Below are 24,336 nucleotides of genomic sequence, written 5' to 3'. Positions count from 1 at the left end.
CAGTAGAGATAGATAGTGCAGCTGACATGTTAGGAAAAGGTTGGATATTCAAAATACAATATTTCGTTAATTTGCAGGCTTTATTACTGTTGTTGGAATGTGTTATATTGTTCACGTGTCCATCTGCTGTATAATGATAAAGATCTGTAACACACAGCAGTTCTCAGTGCTCTGCAGTCAGGATATGTTGTTTCCATTAGACCTGGCAAACAGTCAAGTGTGACCTGTAACACCACATTATGATATTTTATCCAAGTGAATAATTGGAGGAGGTTTGAATGGGGAAAATTACAATTTGACACTTCATCATGTCTTCAGTCTGTAACCCTGAAGTCACGAACTCCATGTTTTCTGTGTCCTCAGACTGTGAAACTTTTATATCAGAGATCCTTCAAAATGAGGAGCTCGGTGAAGACGCCCAAGAGGCGCGGAAAGTGCTGCTGAACAACTTTACAGTCGTCCATGTGAGGTAGGGGTTCACCTCCAAGAGCTGCGTCCAATCAGCAGGAGACAGAAAACTGCTTCGCCTGTTACCTCTGCCAGGGAGGTTATGTTTTCATTGGAGTTTTTCTGTCTGTCAGGATTACAGAGAAACTACTGAACCATCTCCCTAAATGTTTGTGTAGGGGTTGAACAAGTTGGGAAAAGTGAATTTTAAATAACCTTCTCTAACATGGTGAGATTGGGGGCTGTAATCTCCAAGCAATCTTCTAGTTACAGTGTAATTTCATTACACCATTATCCAACTTTTGCTTTTAATGTCACACAAGTTCTTCAACTGTTGCTGTAATTGTCTTAAACACAGATTGCAAAATTGCATTTGAAGGAAGTCATTTGGTCTAATGGTGTCACCTTCAGGATGTCTTACTTGCTCTTTTTTAGATTTCTATTTCAAGTTTATAAAGTTTTCTCATAGGAGATTCTTATCAGAATAAATCACTCTTATTCTTAGTTTCCAAACAGGATATAAACAGTCCTTTAAAACACAAAGAGCTGCAGCTCTTGTGAGAAGAGCAGTCGTTTACTCCGGAAACAACCGTCTCCTCTCGTGTCGCCTGCACGACTCAATAAGAGACTCTTGCAGTAAACCTGTGGTTTTGTGGTCTTATGTGCAGGAAACCATTTGCTGAATGATGCAAGCACAGACATCTTGAGTGAACATGTTTTGATATATTTCCCTAATTTGACTTTACAGAAACCTTCAAGAATTCCCCTTCCCATGTGAGTAACACGACCCAGAACCAAACTATCAGTCTTCTATCAACACTGCTGAGCTGTTTTTATATATGAACAGTATGTGTGCAGATAACAAGCTCTGATAGAAGAAACTGCACAATCTTATGATTATTATGGTTTATCATTAACTACTGAAATGTTCTTTATCTCCCTCTTCCACACACACTCTCAGCGGACGTCAGGGAGGACGAGGGTTCTGATGACAACCGCAGCTCCAGCCTGGGTCGCTCTCTCCCGTCAGACGACGCCTCTGACTTCCAGGATGACACCGGCCCTGACAGTAAGTTGACAATAGTCCTGATTCCCCGTTTGTCTCAGTGCGTGAAATCTATTTGCGCAATGCAGAGATCTCGGCTCCCAAAATGTGTGTCTCTGCGCGGCAAAGCGGCACTAATGGCTTTTTCCTCACTACATTAGTTTGAGGGAAATGATTCTGAATTCCAGCAGCAAACATCGCACGATTATATTTATCTTTCAGCTCGTACCAGCTAGTTCAGCCAAGGACAATGGGAGAAAATTTAACCCCAAAAAGTGACACGTACACGTCGGCATCATCTTGGTAAACACACGTTTCCGCTGAACGGCTACGCTGTGGAAGGAATTCGGTATCGAGGTGGAAAGGTGGAGTGGTCCCAGGAGAGGAAGCAGCTTTAACACACGATCCTTCACATCGTCCCTGAAACGCCGACCCCTCGCCGCAGGAGGCGGGGGGGCAGGTGTTTTCTGCTGAATGCTGATGCTCGCCCTGTTAATTTGAGACCACATCAGTGAAATTTCCCCTCTTGTCCCGGCCTCCTACCCCTTCACCCTGCTCCGCTGACATCATTGGCTCCTCCTCCCTCTCCTCTCCCTCACAGCCAGTGTGCAGGTGAAGGCCAACCTGTGAGGAGAAACAGGGCTGCTCCTTCACTGAGGCCCGATTGGTGACCTAGAGCTCCCTCCAGTGGCAGGTCCTCTGCTCCTGGTCTGTGTCCCTGAGCTGTGGCAGGCAGGGAGGCAGCCCACACAGAGAGGAGGCTGTGTAGCTGCAGGCTAATGCAGTGATTGATTGACCCCGAGCCCCTCTATTCTTTCACAACCGGGTTTGAAATACAACACTGTACCTGAGGGGCCATGTGGGTTCTGTCCCTCTCTCTCTATATCAATCTTTCTCTCTATCTTCCTTTCTCGGACTTGCCCTCCCTCCCGTTCAGACTTCTTTTATTTTTTTGTATTTGAGAATCTATGCAGCAGCTAATAGCCCGGGACGTGACGTGCTGCAGGTGGGCATTACCGACTCCCCCGCCTCAGGTGCCAATCTCCACCCTGCACACTTTGTGAGCTCGTCTCAGGAGGTAATGTAGGAATCATCTGGAATTTCCCGCCGCAGTCACTTTGTGTTACCGGTAGTTAATGCCAGCTGGATGTAGTCAAAAAAAAAAACATCCCCTTATTTGGAAACGGCGTAATGAACTGTTCCGTCCTCAGAAGAGTAACTGCCGCCTTTTACTCCACAACTTTGAGGAAAAGCAAAGTAAACAATTCACGGCAGATGGCGGCAACATGGACCCACGAGGAAATAATAAAGGGCGAGATTTCCTTCGGGAGAAAAAACAAAATCAAACTGTAAAATGCTTTAAAAATTCCCCTTTAGGCCATAATGGTAACACGCCCAGCTACAAATACGCCGTCTGTTACCTTGGAGCACGATGGTTGTTTACGCTCTAACACGATGTCACACCATTGTCGATGTTAAATGTGAGAAATAGCCAATTATGCCGCATCCCCGGAATGTTCTTCCCCTCCCATTTGCATTTAGCTTTTATGATCACCCACTGATGCCCACTTGACACCGAATAACTACACTTCAAAAACAAAATCACATTTTTTGTCGGATCAATAATAATCACAACATTTGATTCCCGTTTAGAAGAAGCTACACGTCACAGGGCTGTGGCGTTTTTATTGCTGTGGGACTGCAGCCGCGTTGGTGCAGTGAATGGACTGTGTCCTCACCGAAAGGGCACCGGGAGTTCATAGTTCATTCCCTGTTCACCGCCAGTGGAAAGAGGCGTCTCACACTTCTCTGCTGGGCGCTGTGTTTCAAGGGAAGAGGGGGTGTTTGAGACCACCTAATGAAATCAGTGCGATTTATCGAGGAAGACTCGTCCGGGATGAAGATTTAAAATGTTCTTATATTCCTTCTAATGTAGACATGAGCTCGTTACCTTGAGCTTTCAAAGAATAAAGTTTGACTTTGAGGAAAAAGACAAAAAACTCTTGAGTACTATCGAGTGTAATTGTAGTATTTTATTTGGGGCTTACTGTACACAATAGAGACGTTGTGAGTCGGAGGATGTATGATCCGTGGTAATCGACTGGCTGCCTGCGCTGCTCTCTGCTCTCTAACCAGAGAGTGAGTGAGTGTGAAGTCGATGGGTTCTTCTACACGCGGGAGGAGCCTGTGCCGTTTGATTAGATGCGGTGGCCCGTTGTCTTCAGCGGACTGGGTGACACCAGATTTGTAATGGCTGACAGGAACAGATGGAGCCTCCATTGTTAGCCCGGGTGTCTGCATGGTAATGTGAACTGAGTTTCACCCGCCGACCGCACCGGTGACCTGACCGCGCCTGCAGCCTCACCCCAGCCTCCTCTGCCCCCTACAGCCGGCTCCACCTCGTTTTGAGCTCCCACTCGATTTGAGGATGTTTCTTTTTCACTCCCCACCCCCCCCCCATCTCACACACACACGTACATTCCTGTGTGTTTTGCATACATAAACAAAAAACTTCTCCCTCTAGTGTAGACAATCTATTCCTCCTCACACACACACACACACACCCCAGAAGACCCCAGGAGACAGCCGGAGACGTGGGGCTCTCGGTCCTGTCAAGCTGTTTGCAGGTCAAGTTTATGAAGTCGAAATGGCCTGTTTGTTTTTCTTTGATTGGGGAGCACCGCTGGGCGCTCGGGGGTGTTTGCTGGGAAACTGCAGCGATGACAGAGCGCCGCAGGAAGAGCTTTGTTTCAGGAGGCGTGCAAAAAAAAAAGAAAAAGAAGATGGCGCTTTTGAAAAGTCTGTGTCTTCTTCTTTGTGATCGTCGTGATGCTGCCGGCCTGTAGCTGTGCAGCCAGGTGCTGGTGTCACGTTATCTTGTGTTTGGTTAATGAAGCGTTCAAATCACATCATCTCATATAAAGTATGATTATTTACTGTGTATAATTTGGTTTATATTGTTTAATGTCTCTGAGATCTATAGGTGATTAGATTAGATTAATTTATCAATTAATTGGTCATGAAAAGTCTTAATTGCTTAAAACTCAAGGTGAGTTTTTCAAATCACTTGCATCAATAAAATAGATTTTTACTTCCACATCAGACAAAGAAGCTGCAGATTCCTGAAATATAGAAAGTGGAGCAAAGGATAATTTGACAATTTAAATTTTTTATGATTTAGCATTAAGTTTTAAAAAATACACCCCAGCATGACTCCTGTCAGTGATTACAGCTCCAGTATAATTTCCTAAACCAATTACTGGCAGTAGAATGCAGTGGGATAACCAATTTGAAGGCTATATCTAGCTGTGGCCTATTCCTCATTTGAATACGAGGAGCCACTGCACAGTAACAACATTATTACATGGTGCTGGTAAATAGAATAGTAAATTAAAATTTTGTCATTTTGGCCGAGCCCTGAAAAAGCTATTTAACGTGAAGTGTTTTTGAGTGTGCATGCCCCGGCCTCTTGGCTGGGGGAACAGGAAAAACAAAGCCAGCTGACGGATGGATGCTCCATTAGGGGGTTAATCAGCGATGCTCTAGGTGCCAACTGGCCCTCGTCTGCGTTTGAAGTCAAATTGAGTCATGGAGGAAGAGGAGGGTTGTCGGTGCTTCACAGAGGAACAAATGACTTTCAATGAAAATGTTTGAACGCCCCTAAAGAAACAGCTTAGTAACATTAATACCAGTTTTCTTTCTGGTATTTGCTTGAATGCACCTGGATGCTGTTTGAAGTGTGCACAGCTGACCTCCGTGCACGTTTTGATGGTGCCATCGCCTCACTCGCTGAACTCCTGACCTTTTGGCCTCTTGCCTGTCCGACCCGTGACCTGTCTGCACTCACTCCACAGTTGAGTGAGCGATCGGCCTTCCTGTCTCCGATCGCCCATCGCTCACCGAGTTTCTCCGGACCTGCTAATAATCATCTACAGTATCCACCCGTCGGAATATCTGCCCGGAGATTAATTTTTCACCCCTTTCGTCGGTGTATTGATTTCATGACATTTGCATAGCGGCTGCTCGTTTGCGAGGAAGCGAGGAACATGTTAATGACCTCCCCCCCCTCCACCTCCCCTCACTCTCCTTTCCTCTCCACCCTCTGTTGCAGCCTGCAAGCTTTTCTAGAAAGACACACACACACACACACTCACATTACGAGGCAGGAGCAGGCACCGTGCATCGCTGCGACTGCTTGCCATCAGGGTTCAAAAGTTCACTCTATTCCCTCAGGGCTACTGTGCTGCTGCAGATGCTGATAGTCTTTTCTTTCCCTCTCTCTCTCCCTCTCTCTCTCTCCCTCTCGCTCTCTTCTGGCTGCCTTTCTCTCCCTCTCTCCCTCGCTGTTTACACTATTAATCTTGTACACTCTCTCTCACACGCTCACTCACGCTGCCTGGCAAGAAGAGAGCGGCTTGAAGGGGGGATTTGGACGTATTTAACCGAAGGGCATCCATCACTCTCATCCCCGGCTTCGCCCCCACGAAAAGCCACACTGTGTAGTTTTTGCATCCTCCTGGTTTGTGAGCTCTCCGTTGCAGCTCTCCCCTCGTTTGCTTTGTTTTATTGTTGCATTGCATATAATTACATCCCTCCGTTGCCTCTGGTGTCGCTGCGTGTTGAAACCCGGGGAGAACAGGCGAAGGTAAATGTGCTGCAGTCCATCTGCAAGGAGGCACATAGGCAGAATGCAAAGTGGGAAGCTGGGGCAGGGTGGCTCCTAATCTCCCCCAGAGCTGTCAATGTCACAGACAAATAGCAAAACTATCAGATGCGGCGGGTTCACCCAGAGGTTAGCGTTCCCAGGTACCTCCTGCGTTCACTCCCTCTCTTTCTCCCCCTGCCTTGCAAATGAGAATTTGATTTTGCCCTCCGCTGGAATCCATTCCTGGAGATGAATGAAGTTTCGATGCCAAGCCCAGGTGGCCCCGCTGATTTCTTAGGGAAATAAATGGAGATGGGAGAGATGTGTTGGCCTGTAAACAGACAGTGACACGACGGCTTCCAATGCCTCTGGGATCCCTCTGTTTAATTGTTGCTGTAATGTAGCACTTTAAGGTCATTAACATACCCTTGTGGAGTTATTCCTCTTTACACCGGGATCAACGCATGGCTGGGAGAAGTCAGCAGCGTGTGTGTGTGTGTGTGTCTGTGTGTGTGTGTGTGTGTCTGTGTGTGAGTGGCTTTGATGTCGTGTGAGGATTGAATATCTACAGCTTTTAAAAATCATTGATCTATTCATGATACTGACCTGAGCTGTAAGTCGGCTTGTCAAAAAGAAATGGAATCAGAAGTGAGTGGAATGAGGCCTGGTTTTATTGTGAAGGAACTTGACAGTGGTGTTTATGGTTCGCTTGATTTAAATAAACCAGTAATGCATTAAGATAGTTAACTTCAAAATATCAATTAAGTGAATAAATGAATAATTAAATTCAGTGTTTTATTTTTTTATTTTTAAAAGGCTATTTTGCTTTATTTGATTGTAATTGTTATTTCGATATGATTTTCAGAAACTAAGTATTAAAAGAAGCATTTGCTAAATAATGTTAATCTTCCTGTTCATCCTGTTTTATATCATATTACTTCATATGAGTTAATTTGTTTATTGTCACTAAATCAGTTTTGAATAATTTCGGCGGCAGTTACTGTCGTGCAGGAGGATTTACCGTTTGTGTGAGTGTCACACGACAAAGTGTTGTGTGTTTTTCTTAGAACAAAATAAAGAGGATAAAATAGTTAAAAGAAGTTAAAGATATTTGTTTTTAAATGTTAAATATGGAAGATTTGTACAATTATCTTATTATTTTGACTCATAAATGTAAACAATGATTTTAAAATACACAGTTATTAACTGACAAAAAACCTTATGATACTTTTACGGCCTCTATTTACAAATGAGCAATAATTTCTGTAGAAAAAGAGGAAATAAAGACAATAGTACTGCAGCATTTTCTAATTTACTGTGAAAAGGCCAAATCCTAAATCAGTTTTTACTATTATTATTATTATTATTAAGACTAAATGGAATCCTGCTAAATTATATAATAAAAATATCACAGTAATTATGTTATAAATACAATTTAAAAAAGACAGCGTTTATAGAAGCTGTGATAATAAACTCATTCTTCATGCATATTCATCTTTCTATGATTTCCAAATTAAAACTCATACGGAGTTTTGAATTACATGAACCCAAACAAATAAAATATCAAATCCATGATTTCAGCCATTGAAAATATTTTAATAGAATTTTCTTATGTTCAAAAACAATTCAGATTTAACCTGATTTGAATCTTACTGAGCGTTTGGCTGCATTTTGCTTTGAGAGAAATAATTTCCCTGTAACACCTGTTGCCTCCCGACCTGCTGGTGATTTATAGAAGGAGTCCATGAATAAATGCATCATGTAATTGTTTACTGGCATAATATGTAACGGAAGTGACCATAAAATAAGAGTGATTATACGTAAAGGTAATAGGCATGAGACATCGCTCGGAAGCCCTAGTGCATCGCCACAGAACCTCTTTGAACATATTTACTCACCATTATCGCCAAAATGATATTTGAAGCATTTTAGTGGAAATAACAGAAGCGTTGTAAAGTTGCAGTAACTGTGCGTTGGGGGGGGCGAGTGTCTCTGGAGTGTGTGTCCCTGCAGGCTCGCTCGTTGACGGGGTTATGTCCCGTCTCTATCACCGACCCACCGGCTCTCCTGTGGACCCCAACTCCTCCACTCTCTGTATTTATATTCCTACATCTGTGGGGGGGCTTTCTTTGTTTTTATTTCATTCTTTTTTTATCTCTATCCCCGTTATATTTATATATATATATTTTTTTTGTGTGTGTCTGTCAGTGAAGCAGCTGAAAACCATCCCCAGCGATTAGAGGATCATTGTATCTGCAGTTAAGCATTTGAATAGTGGTAGTAAATCTAGAAAAGGGAAATTCAGGGTCGCTGCAGACGCTGCTTATAGCTGCCCAGGGGGAAGCTGATGTCACATTGTAAATTTAGCCCCTTAGTGTCTTCACAGTGGCGGCGGCCCGAGATGGTTGAACGCAGGTGGAGAGCAAAATTAAACCCAGAATGACTTGACATCTATTCCTGCACTGAAGCCACGGACGTTTTATTTTTCTTCCAAATTGCTTCAAATGTAAGAGTCGGGACAATAAGAGAGAAACACCAGATATGTCTGCGTGGCGTGTAGCTGCAATCTCATTGATTTTTCTTTTTTTCCTTTTTCCAGGATCCAAATCGTTTAAAGAAACAAACCTGTGCACGTCGAAGCTTTTATTAAGGCGTCGCTCAGTCGAAGAAGCTTTTATCTCAAGTCCGAGACAGAGATTTGTTCTTTTAATCTGATTGACATGTGTGATTAAAAAAACAAAACAACCCCACCTTAATCCCTCCTGCATAAAGTCCCATTAAACCTCAGTTGAAGCCATGCAGGCATCTCGCAGCCTGATATAATGCACTCCATGTTTTCTTTGGTTTTAAACACGTGCATTAGGAGGGCTCTAAACACGGTTTATGTATCGATGACTGAGGTCCTAATCAAATCAGGGGGGAGGAGGGGAGCCGTTCTGCCCTTAACCTCAGTGCCGCTCAGTCTCCCTCCTCCCTCCCGGCGGCCGCCTCGCTGCAGGGACGCTCGGCAAAGGGCCTCTGCGGTAATGAGGAAAAATGTATCAATTTAGCTGTGGCCTGCTCGCAGATTGAGCGCCGGGTGGGTGAAGGTGCACTGAGTGAATCCTTTTTCCTAATCAAGGACAGTATCGAAGAGGATTGCGGTCTCGCTCGCTTCGTCTGTAGAATCAGCGGCATTCCTCCCCTCAGCCCCCCCCCCCCCCCCCCCCCCGGGGCCCGGGGAGCCTCTCTCTGCCTTCTGTTTCACCTCATCAGCAGAGTTCACATGGAGGTCGGGTCCTGCCCCCCCTGATGCTGCATTCAATGCAATACCTCTTGCATGGAGAAGGCAGCGTGAAAGCCCCCGTGCTCAAGGACTAAGCAGAGGAGAAAGAGAACATATGATAACTTGACCATTTTGATTCCAACCTGTGCTGCGTGACTGGGGGGGGGGTCACCTTTTCTACTCTAAATAGATTTATTAATCCCATTGATCCTCTCCTCTGTACCTTTTTTAAAAATCAGTTTCCTACAGAATAGATGTGATGCATTGAAAACATTTGTGTGATATTAATTTGCCACAAGGTTGTTTTTCATTCTCGGCCTTTTGGCAATTTGATGTTAACAATCTGAAGCAATAGCAGATTTTCATTGTGAATTCAAAAATGCACTGGATTCAGTTTCTCAACTGTAACAGGCACGTTTATATCGTCTGGTTTTCGGCTGCACGTCAGAAGAAGAGAAGCGGTTTCAATCTAGCTCCTGACGGACATTTTATCGACCAAATGTTTAATACAGAAAATAACTCGTACGTCAATAATGAAAATGACTAAAAAGGGCATAAAAGAATAAGTAGTAGATCACGTTGTGAACAGAGGGACACAATAAAAGTTGTGTTTCAGCATGACGATCACACCCTGTCAACATCACAAAGGAAAATAAATTTAGTATCACAAGCACGAGATAATAATAAATGAGTAAATACTAAAGATGCATGACACACACACACAGACACACACACACTAAACAAAGAAAGATAGACGGAAAAGACGAGACACTCTTGACAACCAGGATTCGAGGCCACACACCAGATTTCAGCCCAGCAGATGATGAACAGAGCCGGAATAATATCAGTTCATTTTTATTTTCTTTGAAGACATTTCACTCATCACACTTGGTTCAGACAAAGCCCTCTGTAAATCAAACATCGTAAATACAGTCATCTTCCACGAGGACACGTCTTAATGTATTTGTGAATCTATAAATCGGCCTCATTTCAAGTGACAATAAAAACAATCGTGTGGATTAATTCCATGAAGCATGGAATTGCTTAAGATGTGGTAAGAAAAGCCCTGATCAGTCTCAACTCCTGCTTCTTCCAGTAATTCTCCATGTAAATGATAACAGAAGTGTTTCTGTAGCTGGGGACACAACAGAGACCCCCTGCTGGGTCGGAGCCGTCCCTGGGCCGTCGCTCCTCGTTCGCTTCCTGCTCTCCAAACGGAAAAGATAATGAAGCGCCTGCTTACTTTCCTTTTACCGGTGCCATCATCTGTACCACTCAACATCTCCGGTGCCTTTCTGTGTTTTCACAACATCTCCGTTGCATTACGACCACCGTTAGATCTAATGTAACGTATTAGTCCTCCCACCCAACCATTTGCCTTCATTTTGATTCACTCTCTCTCCAGCCTTTGATTGACTTTCAGCCTAACTAAAGTGGATTTTAATGAGAGAATACATTAACTCCCTCTGGTCATGCTGACATAAATCAGCCCTTTCTTGGAGGATCAACTGCTGAGCTCATAACACCATGCTGAGAGAGTGTGAATAACCAAATGAGAGATCGTGGCGGTGGCAAACTGCTGCCAGCTCAGATGCATTGTTGTGCGTACCCCTCTGAAACACACCCACCCCATCACGAGTTTAAACCAAGTTCAGGGAGGCAGCAGAACGAGGCAGTCACCAGCACACGGGTCAGCTCGCTCATGGAAATGCTCCTTTACGTGTCGGGATCAATTAAACACATATTTCTGGTCAATTTCTATTGATTATCTTCTTCCATTTGGAAACTGGGGGGGGGGGGACTCAAATCTTTTCTTGCTGATTACCACTGAGAGCCGTTAGATTCAGTTATCGCGGCCCCGTAGCAAGTCCTCACCTTGATTTACGAAACACGGGGAAGCGACTCGCAACATCACATCTATCCGCTTCTCTTTGTTGGTAATTGCACTCAGCTAAATAGGTTATGCTGAAATATCAATAAATTGCCATCAAATTAATGTCAATACCAAAGCTGTGGATGGGGCTAATTAAAACGCAAAAGGGATGAAAATGAAGTCATGGCATTGCCCTGAATAATTGATGCTGCAATTTATGATTTTTATGAAAGAGTGCCGTCTGTCTGCGAGTTTGATGAGGCCTTAATTAGATGCATTAATGTGTCTCTCTGTGCCTGTGCTCAAACTCAAAACTCAAACACCATGAGGGCGGCTGGCCTTGTCTTTTTTTTTCAACGCTCTAAATTACACGTTTTCAAATAACATTACCTCCTGAATATCCACTTAAAATTGCATTGGTCCCAAAGAGGTGTTAGTGTGTGGTTTTCATTAAAAGAGGCATTGTTACCTCAGGACCAATCAGACTCTGCTTTTGTTTCGGGAGGGATCGGGAGCAGAATGAAGCAGGGTGATGCTTCAAGGCTCTGCTGCGACCCCGTGGAAGGATCTAGAATTATCGTGCACGTGTTTCAGTTTCCTCCGTTGTGCTCACGTTTGAGGACGCGTACAAAGGACAGTCAAGTGAGGTCAGGTCACTCTGCGGCAAAGTGTTAAACACGCGCAAAAAGTGTAATGTTTATTGACTCGAGCAGATCAGAGTGATCCCATGTTGATTCTGCACCTCCTCATCTATTAGCCGGGCTGGACCTCGGAGATAGATGAAGAGCGAGGGAGGCAGACGGATGAGGGGATGAGAAGCGGGCCGCTACAGGGGAGCAGGCCCAGAAGGGAGAAATGGACGGGCTGCTGGCGGATGGATGAGGTGGAGGAGCGTAATGACTGCTCCATGTTATGATGTACTGAATCAGGTTCTCTTTGACAAAACACTCCTGAGCACCTCTGTATTTATTGTGTCACCGGTCAGTCCATCCACAAAAGGCCGGCTGATGATATGTGAGTGTGTTAGTGCCGTGAGGTGTCTGGGGCTCTGCTCTGGAATGACCTGCTCATCCGTCAGGCCCACGAGCTGCAGCGGCAGCGGGGTGTAGGTTCACACGCTGGACTGTTGAGAAGTTAAATCCCAGGAATGTTAACCAAGGTAAAGACAGATATCAACTTCATTTACTCGTCATGAGAATCATTGTCAACAAAGTCGAGAGAACCTCCTCCAATCAGCCACGGGAGAGAGTAGTTAGTAATTTTCTTTAAATCAGGAAGAGGTTCCTGGTTTTGTAATGTTGGGGGGGGTCTTTGTTTAAGCTAGAGGACCCTGTTGGGGGTGACATGTTTGGGTTTTCCCAGCAGTTAAACAGGGCCCCTTTGAGGGGGATGGACCTCAGGCATTCCCCTTGTCATCAGCGGTCTGAGGTGTCACACAGGCTCCTGGAAATGGTCTTTAAATTGTTCCTGTGTTTCAGACTCAGAAGGCGGTTCCTGTTCATGAGACTAATGCCTGTTGACTAATGAGTTCGAGGAAGCCGAGCTTTGTTTCTGACACGTGGGTAAACCAGGCAGTCCTGTTGAAGCACAGGGCAGAACGTGGGGCCTGGAGGTCAACCAGGGGTCAACGGCTGAAGGCGGGACAACCGGTCAAGTGAGCTCATTCCTCGGTAGAACCTCTGAACCATCCTGAACAAGGAGCAGCTGGTTCAAACCGCTTCTCCGGAAGAGTTGTGGTGGACGAGTGGTTCAAACGCACTTTGTGTGTAATCACATATAGATCCCAGCCTCTCCATTAACACAAACAGCCGAGCAAAGTCATCTCCAAACTTCTCCCCAGCACAAATGACTCAGTCGACTTAATGCCATCGGAAATGCATTGTGCGTTGCTTTCCAACAACTGCACTAATTAACTTGAGGCTCTTAAGGTTGTGCCATTGTCCTCTCATGTTGAAAGTTTGACTTTACAAATTGATGAGAGTTGTTCGAGTCCCCACAGGAAGGTTAGTCCCATTAAAAGTGCAATGTGAGCAGATGAATGGACTGCAGCGCTCAGCAGCACTGTACATGTATTGATCCCAGCTTCCTACAGCCTTGCAGGGATGTATTTGATCCACAGGGCTGGAGCCTTTATGTTCAGTGTGTGTGTGTGTGCGTGCATGTGTGTGTGGGGGGGTGAAGCTGCAGCTTAGTAGGCATTAGTGGTGAAAAATTAGCTGATTCATTTTGTTGATTTGTTGCTTTAAGTTCATTAAAAATCAAACATCTTTGCATTTTGAACTTGTGGCTAAAAAAATCCTTTTTGAAGAAGCTCTGAAGTTATGAGCATTTTGATCTATTGAATTATTAGAGCCTAAAAGGATTTGTCAGCTGATATCTGCATTTATGTTTGCCGATGTGCACATTTTCCTATTACAGAACAAACGATGCTGGAAAGATATGTATTCATGTTAAAATAATTGTTATTTCCCCATATATTTGGTCGTATTGGTGTTTTCATAATTATAGTTGTTTATATTTATAAACTGTGAAATATCAAGCATCAATTCCACTTTTCATTCACAAGGATTTAAAAAAAAGACATCCTGGGAATCATTGCCAATTTTTTAAATCTGTATTAGAAATGTTTTAGTCCCTCGTTTCAGCCCCTAGGACGTGTCGGGCTCTATCTTCATATTTAACTGTGTGTGTCACAGACTTCAGTGACATCCCTCCTGTGGCGGCTCAGGACCTCAACAACATCTTGAAACAAGGCTACATGGAGAAGAAACGAAGAGGTACAGCTGCTTCTAGACACCCGATCGATTCTCCTCAATAAGAAGTGCAAATGCTGTATATTGATAGAAACCTACTTATCTGTTTATAATTAGATCACAGCTTCTTTGGCTCCGAGTGGCAGAAGAGGTGGTGCGTCCTGAACAACTCAATATTCTACTACTTTCGTGGTGAAAAAGGTTTGTATGAGAAGCCACCGTGCAGAAGCATCACAGTTAAAACCTGAACTGAATCAGATAACAGCCCCCCCCCCCCCCACAGACAAACAGCAGAACGGCTCCTTCTACATCAGCGGGTACAGTGTGCAGCTGGTGAACAACCTGAGGAAAGACTCCAAGAGAAACGCCTGCTTCGAACTCGTGGCTCCTGGACGACGAGCTTTTCAGGTCTGGACTAGCACCACGACCACCATGTGCAAATACAAGTGTGTGTGTGTGTGTGTGTGTGTGTTGGGAATTAAAAGTAAGGCGAGAGATGCTGTTGTAGAATTGGTGCTAAGTTGCTTTGAGACGACAGAATTGTCCTTACTTAAAATGTGCCTCTCTCCTCTCGAGGAAATATTTAAAACACATCTAAATATATAAATCAGTAAAGACACTGGAGGTTTTATGTCATTCAGAAACAGACTCTGTTACGTAGTTGGTCCACTAGGGAGCAGTGACAATTTATCTGAAAAACAAGTATATGTGTTATTTGATTAGATCTGAAATTATTCATCCACATAAAATGAAAACCTTTATTTGTGATTGTGTCGATTTAAATAAATATTGTTGATATATTGTCATCTGGCAGATTTGATTTTATATGTCCTAAATATTAAAATTACTGTTTTACTATTTGGATAATTCCTGTAATGTAATTTCTTTGTAAAGCAATTTTCTATATTAAGAGGGAAATTTCCTGTTAGCTTATTTTTTATTTCCAAGCCGCCTAGAGAGAGAGAGATTTGTTCCGTATCTCAAAGAGGAAAAATCTGGATTTTTATTTCTGCATAATGCTTCTGCAGAGGAGATGATACTTGCCTCTGTCCCTCCAGTTCACCGCCAGCAGCCCTCAGGAGGCCAGGGAGTGGGTCGACCAGATCAACTTTGTCCTTAGAGGTAAGACTGTTTGTTTCTGCAGTTTGTTTCTGCCCCCCCCCCCCCACACACACACACAGGAAGAGCATTGTCATCTTCAGACGAGGACATTTAAAAAGTCACGAGTAGAAAATAAATACATTTTTGGATTATATAAATAAGATTGACTTGACTTTTAAATAGTCACAAAGATGAATTAGGAAACCCAGTTAAAGCAGAATAAACCCTCTTCTCTTTCTGAGTGTGCTCGTTGTTTCTGAGGGTCTGAAGGTCAGAAGTGAAAGAGTCTTTTATCATCTCTGACTCCAGTGAAAACCAGCAAATCCATCACTAACTGCACACAACTCCTGAATCTCCTGAGTCCACAAGTCGCCCACCATGTGTCACGTGCACCATCACGTAGCTCTAGTTCTCCTCCTCCTCCTCCCCCCTGCTCCGTCCGACCACTCCTCCCCCCCTTACCCTCCTACCAAATTCCAACTTACAGGAAATTGATTGGTAGATGTTCTGGTTATCCTCCAGTGACATTGATTTCTGCCTGGCCGCTGGTGTAGGCCGAGGACCTGATACCCTGTGTTGCAGTGGCCAGTCGCCTGCAATGAGACGGCTCCTCCATCTGAGCGGTCCTGCCTCGGCTACTCTAAAACGGGCTCGGGCTGGGCCACCGATTTGCGGGAAGTAACAGACACTCGGCAGTTTGTCTTACTTCCGTCCAGTCCGGTTTCACTAGGAGATGCAGTCTGAGGCAGAAGATGCAGATGATTCTTTTAAATCCTCCCGAATGAACCAGGCTTCATTTGGCTTTGCAACGGGTTCTTTTGTTTTTCTGGTCACTCTTGTATCTGCTAGTGACCGGAGGGATATGATGCATAAAAAGATATCATATGGTTTGAGAAAATAGGACGTATAAAATGTAAGAGTAACCAGTTCACGGATCAGTATATAGACAGAAAAGGGTCAGAAACATAAGTCATGAATTTCTCCTTAATGATTTTAGCACAAACTGTATTAAAAGTTCAGATTACTAATGAATCTGACCTTTGACCTTACGCAAAATTATCCATTCATCAATACATGTCCTGCTGTTTATCTAGATGATTATTTTAAATATTTCTTTTACACTTTTAGGAAGTATAAAGGTATAATAATGTGACAGAAATGTAAAAATAAAATCCTGCATTTAATAATTCCAGGTCTTATTGTCCCTCCTGCTCCTCAGTGACGTCTTTTATACTTCAGCTGCTGAACCGAGCATCAAATTTAACACAAAGTTGTTTTTAAAGAAGTTAAATTTAATATGTAGAGACCCAGAAGAAATCATCTTAATTTGAGCATCATTACCGAAACATCCTGCTCCTAAAATCTGCTGCTTCTCTCTGTTCATCAGTGACCGAATTGATTTTAAGGAATGAAGCGTGAGCAATTCAAAGACGTCCGCCCTGTTTCTCACTACATCAGACATTTTATAGACTCGACAAATAAGTGAATCAATGAAAAACACAATAAAAAATATAAAAATCATTATAATGCCGCCTGAATACAAGCCTGCGTGGTTTGTTACTGCTGCGACGTGGCACGTGTCCTCGTCCGTGACCAGTCAGGCATTTCTCTTACTTTACCCTTTTAATACATGTGAGTGTCTTCAGTGCTGTGCTCCATCTTCAAGCTAACATCACGTAGTGCCTCCTTCCCTCGTAGATCTCAGCTCCAACTTCATCCCCTTCGACGAGGAGGAGGAGGACGAAGAGCCCTATGATGACATTGATGGGGTGACCCTCCCTCCCCCGCCGAGGCCCGGTGCTGCCCACGCCTCTCGGAACGCCGCGCTGGGCGCAGGGCGGGAGACGGGGGAGGTTGATGAAGAGGACGAGGATATCTACGAGGTGCTGCCAGGTATGAGGACGTGGACGCTGCACATTGAGAGACGCAGCGGCAGCCGCCCACACACACACCAATAGAACGTGTGATACTCAGTCAGACAAACAGACACACACACTCCAGCCCTCCAGCCATCGGGGGCGTTTGCAACAAGAAAATATTTGTGATGAGGTTCCCTGGTCGCGATGGTCGTGTTGCCAGGTGCCCCCCCCCCCCCCCCCCCCATCACCAGGACACCCAGGCTGATCGCTCATTTTAAATCAAGCAACACTAATAAGCCTGTCAGGACCGGGGGGGGGGGGGGGGGCAGAGCCACACAGGACGAGGAGCAGGTTCTCCTGACGCTGCCTCTGGGCTCCGTCCTCTCGCTGAGGATCCGTTACTGGACGTTGTTGAAACCAGCGAGAGCCGGGTCGGCCCCCCCGACGCTCTGTCATAGCACATCCAATTAGCTCATGTTGCCAGGCAACAAATAGGCTCCACAATTCAATCCACTAAGCACAGTTTTTTTGCTAAAGTCGCCTAGCAACAGCAGTTTAGTTGAGAGGAAGTAAAGAATTGTCCCGGAGCTTTTAACGTCTCGTCTTTTATAGAAAACTGGAGTTTGATTGAGGCCGTTACAAGATGACTTGTGTGTTTGTGTGTTTGTGTGTTTGTGCGCGTGTGAGGGAAAGTCTTCACTGAGTCTGTCCCGTGTGTCCGGGCGGCTACAGGATCCCGAGAAGGACAAAAGACGTGATCCGATCTTCTCAGCGCCGTCGTCCATCACTCCTTCTATTAAATAAGATACATCAAGATTCTGTTTCACTCAGTGAGTACATTACCTTCGCCAAAATCACTGGTGAGAGGGAGATCCGTCTTCAGACTGTCACACGGGCGTTCAGAGCCATCTGGGAAGAGGTACAGAGCCTGACCACAGATGGCGTATCGGGTGACGGGCTCTTTTGTTCACTTTCTCACCCCTTCACTTATCAATCACTCCGCTGCTCCCTTCAGCTCACGTCCAGCTTCTACACACAGATTAGACACTCTGCAATTAATATGTTTTTATTGTTATTTTCATTGATGAGGAAAGATGCTTGTATTCAACACATCTTCTTTATCCTTGCCAATGCTCTCATGATTATTTAAGATTACTTAGCAGGACTTACCTTTCAGATTCAGGGTTATTTGCCTAAAGTCATGGATATTAAATGTGTAAAGAAATGCAGAGGAGGACCGGAGCATCGTTTTCTACACGACAAGCTCCCTCAGGTTTGTCTGAAAACTCGGAACAAGGCTCAGTTGCCGGTGGAATGAAGCGTTGGAGCTGATGACCGATTTTATTGACTGGAAAATTAAATCACTGTGATATAGAAGCCGTTGGTCCAGAGCCGCGGCCTCGCGACTGAAGGATGCTCCTCTCTACGGCTGCAGAGGATCGCTGAGCAAATGATGCGCCCCTTAGCAAACACAAATAAAATGTAGTTTTTATTAGTCATCATGAATGAATAAAATAAAAATTGAATAATCTAGTAATAATATTTTTCTAATTTAATTTTAATCATAGTCTGTGGGTTTTAGAGCGATAAAGACTTTCTGCATCCAGACACAGACTGTTCTGATGGTCACAAAAATACATGTGGTGTATATCCAGTGTGTGTGTCTGTCTGTGTGTGTGTGTGTGTGTGTGTGTGTTGTCCGTCCTGCTCTTCCTGGAAGCAGAGGCGCAGGTTGTGCTGGAAGGTGGATAGTATTGCTGGGTTGTGGCGTTGCTGTCAGCCTGCTAGTGTTAAGGATGGATGTGGGAGACAGAGGGCAGGCGTATCACGGTGTCACCTCTCAGACCACCGGGTGCCACGCCCCGCGGCCGATGACACGTCCGCCTCCTCGTGCCTGAGAGGCAGAAACTCGTGTTCTTCAACTTTCCTCCTGTCTGGGACTCTGATGAATTGGATCCCATTGAGGAGTTCTGTCACACCACAGATTGTCTGATGATGCTTTTCATTTCCTGTGAGATAAAAATAAATCTGAGGAAAAATTGTTTTTACTTTAAGCAGAAAATGTGGAAAAATGAAGTTCCTCCCTAAAGGTCAACAGACAAGTATAAATGTTCCGTCACAAATATCATTATGTTCTGTTTTTTTTTTTTTAGAAGAGGATTTCCTGGATCCAGATGAGAGCAGTGAGAACCTCAGCAAAAAGGGTCAGAACCTCATCACACTCATCTGCTAATAATGAGAACGTTTCCAGCCTGATGCTTCAGGAGAATCACCATTGTGCTGTTTTGTAATTTAAATGTGTGCTGTGCGTTTCCTCCCAGCTTGGTCATCAGATTACGCTAACTACTACCAGTGTCTGTGGGACTGCCAGGCCGACGAGCCCGACGAGCTGGCCTTCGAGAGAGGAGACCTCATCTACGTCGTTAGCAAGGTCAGCATCTCCGTCAGCAGAAAGACTCCAAGAGGTTTTGGGCCTTAAAACTTGAATTAAAAAGAAAAATACAAATTTATAGATTGCTGAAAGTGTATAAACACACAAGGAAGTGAGGTACTTCCTATCACTGATCAAATTTCCTTCCACAGCCTGTTTTTCTATTTGCGTATTTCTGATTTTGAGCATAAAATGGAAGAAGGGGACACGAGCTGTTATTAAATAGTTAGTGTTGCACTCCATGAATCTATAGAAAACAGATTTCCAATTCCCACTTGAATATGAAAAACCCTAGTAGTTTCTAATCTTCTAATTCTCTACATTCCACCTCTAACACGAATAATCTCCGTCCTCACTCTCTCCTCATGTTCGAAACGATGGCGATGAGATGCCGATGTTTTAAAATGTTTTAATTATTTCCAGGGGTTAAACAACATCAGCTCCAGTAATCCTCGTGTCCTCATTCGCTTTTCCCACAACCTGATGATCTGCCCAACATCTCAGGGAGCTCTTGCATCTCGCTGCAGCAGAGAAGCAGCAGCGGTGGCGTTGTGAGTTCCCCGGGCCTCTGGGGGTGAAGCTCCATCCGCGTGCTGTGTAATGGAGCTGTTGTTCATTACGCCGCCTCCATCACAGGGGTTAATTGAGCAGGCAGCCATGCGAGGCTCTTCCTTTTCCTGTTCGACATAAACTGCAGGTGCATCTCAGCTCTTTTCTCTCAATCTGTTTCCTCGTGTTTTATGGCCGTCTCCTGGTTGCATGCAGAGAATCTACCGCTGGAAAGACAACCTGCTGGAAATCAATGGCTCGTAATTCGGGCACTTTTACTGAGCTGCTCACGGCGACTTGTTCCCCCGACTGTTGAGATGGAACCCTCGTGTTCTGGGTTGAGGTTGAATTATCTGAGGAGCAGCGAGAGGAGGAAGTTACAGCTTCATTCTCTGTTATTTTCCAGTGGAGATTATGGATTCAACCTCGTGATTCCTTAGTTAAAGAAGCTGAAACCTAATTATACTTTATATTTTCCCCTCGGAGCAGATTAAATACAGAGAAGCTCTCACTTCCTGAGTCAACTGAGGAAGTTGATGTTTTAGATTTTGTTGGAGAAACGAACAGTGTCGGTATTTGTTGAAGAATAATGAGACTTTTGTTTACAGCAGCAGACGTGGCTCAGGTGAAATATGCTTTTTGCACATGATGGACTTTTAATTGAGGCTCTGTTGGCAGTGGCAGATTAATGAGATGGCAGCATTCAGTGTCTGTGTGTGCTGGTGGATGAGGGGAAATGTCAAAACAGCCATGTTCATTTTTCACATGAAGAAGATGGAGGCAGCGTAGTTGTGGAAACGGGGGGGGGGGGGGGGGGGACCTGGCTCTGTGCTGCAGCTCTGCCTGGAGGATCACTTCTCACTGTATGGATCAGATTACCACCTCGCTGGAGAGCTTAAAAGCCAAAGAACCGGTTGGAAGCAGGACACAGATTCCTCTGGTTTGGTCAAAACAAGAGAACATTCTAACTGTCTACCAGAGGATTTAAAGCCAGAGTCTGAAACAAGGCTGTAAATTATTCAACGCAGATGTCCGAGCGGCTCCTGAATGTTTGATTCCATGTGAGGACACGACTCCACCTGTGTCCCGCTCACACCTGTGTCCCGCTCTGCGTCCTACCAGCATCACACTTCCCTCCTGAATAGCATTATTTGGATTATGGCCTGTAATCGGCGATTCCCTTTAACGAGCCCTGTGGGAGGACTTCCCTGTGTCTCCTGCTCGCAGGCCCCTGTCGACGCTCCGCTTTACGGGGGATTCCTGAGAACCCTGACCTCCCTGAGTGAAATACGGGCCCTTGGCTAGATCTCAAGTCTGTCGCTTAACTGGGGACCCAGACACATGAAATGGCCGTAATAAAACCAGGGCCCATAAATTCTGTGAGAGGGTGGGAGGCCTGGTTGTCTCTGCTGTTATGTCAACACTGACCATAATTACAAGGTAATAAGGACACGCTCTAAGTGCTAAATCAATGGTGCTAACAAACTGTTATTTTTAAAGCCGCGATGTGATTGAGTGCTGAAGTGCAGAATGGGATCGCCACAGGCGCAGTGTCATATGGCTGTGAACTGAGGAGAACATGCCGATTGTATGAAAGGTCCTCGTCCATCATTATTGATCCTCACTTACTGTAAAGTGGGGGCATTTTTACTGTATTCGTGTCCCCCCCCCCCCCCTTCCTGTTGCAGTGTGCGCGCGCACGTCTGCGTGTCACTGACAAAGTAAATAAATTAGGAACCTCACAACTCGTATGAATCCCATTAGGTCAGGAGGATTAATCTGGTGCCGTGGCTCCGCCGCTCGGCGCTGACACACGAGGTAGAAACACGCCGGGGAATCCATCTTGTGATTCCTTTTTTTTTTGTGGCTCTGGCATTTCATTTCTGAGGGCTTGCATTTTTTCTAATGCACATTATGGCTCCACAATGACATTTTAGTGTGTGATGACTAATACGGCACATATCACACTCATCACACCCTTTTTCTCTTTTCACTTGATTTAAATTGTTGAGATGTTTCTCTGCATCGTGGAAGTCTAAACTGCAGCTTATCCCCACATGCAGAGGGGAACTTGTGATTTACATTGTGTGTGTGTTGCAGCATTGTGTTCATTCATCACCGCTGCTAAACGCTGTTGTTGTACTTCTCCCTGACGTGTGCACATTGTCGGCCACGTCCCAAACCGAACCAGGAGCTTGTCCTGCATTCTTCCGATCTAATTTATGTATCCACAATCAAAAGACATGGGCTCCACAGGTCAGCTGTCACATTCCTGTATTCCCACAGGCACTCATGGAGAACGGCGGGATGGAGTGGGGAGAGATTTATGGCACAAACCCGACCAGGGTCCTTAAAACTCTGGCAAGCGCCGCTGCCACCTCTCCCTCGTTCTCTCCCTCGTTCTCTCCATTGCCCTGCTCACCTCTCTTCCTCCCCCGGCTGTCCAACCACAGCGCAGAGACAGGGAGACGTGCCAGCCAATCCGCTGCCTCTCCCAAAGCAGAGCATCATCTCACATTAGCCTGAAGTGTTCAGCTGCCTGTTGGAGACAAGGAGGACATGGACACCACTGACACCTTGTGGCCGAGTCCTGCAACAGGACGACTTCACTGAACTTGTGCAAACACCAAAATCTGATTTAGAGCTTCAGAAATCCTCCTGCTGGGATTTTTAGCCTTATTATGGAATTAGAAAAGGAAAATAAGGAATTCTAAAACTGCCTAACTGGCTCCTCTCCTGTCCCAGCTTCCTGTGACAGACTCTGCTCGGGGTCATCACTGGTTTCTCTGGGTTGTACTGGCTGGTTTGCTGCACTGGCCACAGGTCACAGCCGCTGAATGCAGCTGAAGCAAAGCAAAAGTGGGCAAACAATCAGATGGGAAAAGTCAAGCTAGAGAGACAAAGAGGGGGGGGGGGATCCCTTTATTCTTTTGTGTGAACACCGTCCCCCCCCCCCCACTCTCTCCGTTTCTCTGTCACACTCCCATTTGAAGACCCCTGGCTGCTATTGTGGCCATAGACACCAAGACGCTATACACAGGCAAGACATCCTATTTACCACCCGGAGTAGCGGGGGGTGGGGGGGTGAGTCTGGGGTTCGGGGTCACGCAGGAGGCAGCGGTCATCCCCCGGTCAACTACAGTAGGTCATTATTCAGCCCAAGCCAATAGCCCAGAACCGTGTCCGAGCAGCCCACCCCCCAATCCATTCTGCTTAATTATTATAAATGAGGGGCGGCGTAAACAGCCATCATTACAGACACTCAGTGGCAAACACAAATCCACTTTAAATTGCTATTAAGTTAAGGAGCTATCTGTAATCCCAGGCGTGCATTAGAAAGGAGCGAGTAGCTTTTTTCTTTTTATTAAATCTCACCGTCCCTGAGATATTTCCAAATGTTCTCGTGCTCTGTCATGTTTCCAATTTGAAGCCAATTCACTGATTTAATTAAAAGCCCACTTGGAAAAAATGGACGCTAAGTAGCCGTTCCCACCGCTGCCCGAGCAGAATCACCTTCAATATTCCTGGATTGATTTCAACAGGATTCTTTTATTTTTTTAATTCTTCAGGAAAATAAGCATCCCCCCCCCCCTTGGGTTCACGTATTATCGGCTCATTTGCAAAGTGTACCTGGGCGAGTGGCGAGGGGGGGCGAGCGGCGAGGGGGGGGCTCTCTAACCCGATTGCAGATTACAGATCACAGGCTTCTAACAGGCGAAAGGTGTCCATGCCTCTTTGTTAGGGTGACCCCGTGATGGAAGAACTGCAGAAGGGCTGCAGTGCATCTGATGAGTCCACGTAGAGGATGAAGGGAGCGAGAGGGCGGGGGGGGGGGAACAAGAGAGGAGGATGCAAGGGGAAAGGCAGCTAAAGGAGGGAGGGGAAGGAGGGAGGGAGGGAGGGAGAGATTGTAACACCCAGGCGGCGGGTTCAGCAGCAGGGCAATGAGAGACTTCCTGCGCTCCATCACGCCCAAGGCCTGCCTCAGTCAGCTGGTGGCCGAGGAGAGATGCCTCATGTGTCAGGCTTATTAGCACTCCTCCTACTTTGTATGCATTTGGGATTGTGTGTCTGTGCGTGTGTGTGTGTGAGTCATCAGGGAGCACGAGTGTGTGTCCGAGAAGAGAGGAGGGACACAGAGAATTCCAAATTTTTACGAAAGAAGTCGAGGTGTTTTCCATAAAGCTGTGTTCTCTTAAGGTACAGTCGGTGGCATGAGGCGACACCTGCCCCCCCCCCCCCCCCCCCCCCCCCCCCCTCCGGGCCCAGGCGGCTGTCAATCAGTCCTGCGGTCCTGGACCCTGAGCGATGGGCCCATCAGAAAGACGCCATTAGCGAAGCCCCCTGAGTGGTAAATAAACGACCGCG

At 45.5% G+C, this 24,336-nt stretch overlaps 1 protein-coding gene across 1 annotated transcript in view; it reads left to right on the top strand.

The window, feature by feature from the left end:
* The window catches only part of skap1 (src kinase associated phosphoprotein 1), a 28,417-nt gene that overhangs the window by 741 nt on the left and 3,340 nt on the right, over nt 1-24,336 (top strand). The window contains exons 2-11 of the mRNA XM_062414187.1: nt 364-469; nt 1,196-1,221; nt 1,409-1,516; nt 13,972-14,052; nt 14,146-14,229; nt 14,312-14,436; nt 15,087-15,150; nt 16,828-17,022; nt 19,142-19,192; nt 19,310-19,419. Coding sequence (XP_062270171.1) covers nt 364-469; nt 1,196-1,221; nt 1,409-1,516; nt 13,972-14,052; nt 14,146-14,229; nt 14,312-14,436; nt 15,087-15,150; nt 16,828-17,022; nt 19,142-19,192; nt 19,310-19,419 — 950 coding nt within the window. The remainder of the gene's footprint in view (nt 1-363; nt 470-1,195; nt 1,222-1,408; nt 1,517-13,971; nt 14,053-14,145; nt 14,230-14,311; nt 14,437-15,086; nt 15,151-16,827; nt 17,023-19,141; nt 19,193-19,309; nt 19,420-24,336) is intronic.

Source organism: Platichthys flesus, chromosome 20 (assembly GCF_949316205.1).
Source record: "Platichthys flesus chromosome 20, fPlaFle2.1, whole genome shotgun sequence".
Lineage (NCBI taxonomy): Eukaryota > Metazoa > Chordata > Actinopteri > Pleuronectiformes > Pleuronectidae > Platichthys > Platichthys flesus.
Note: the sequence above shows the minus strand (reverse complement) of the source record. Positions and strands in the feature narration are given on the sequence as shown.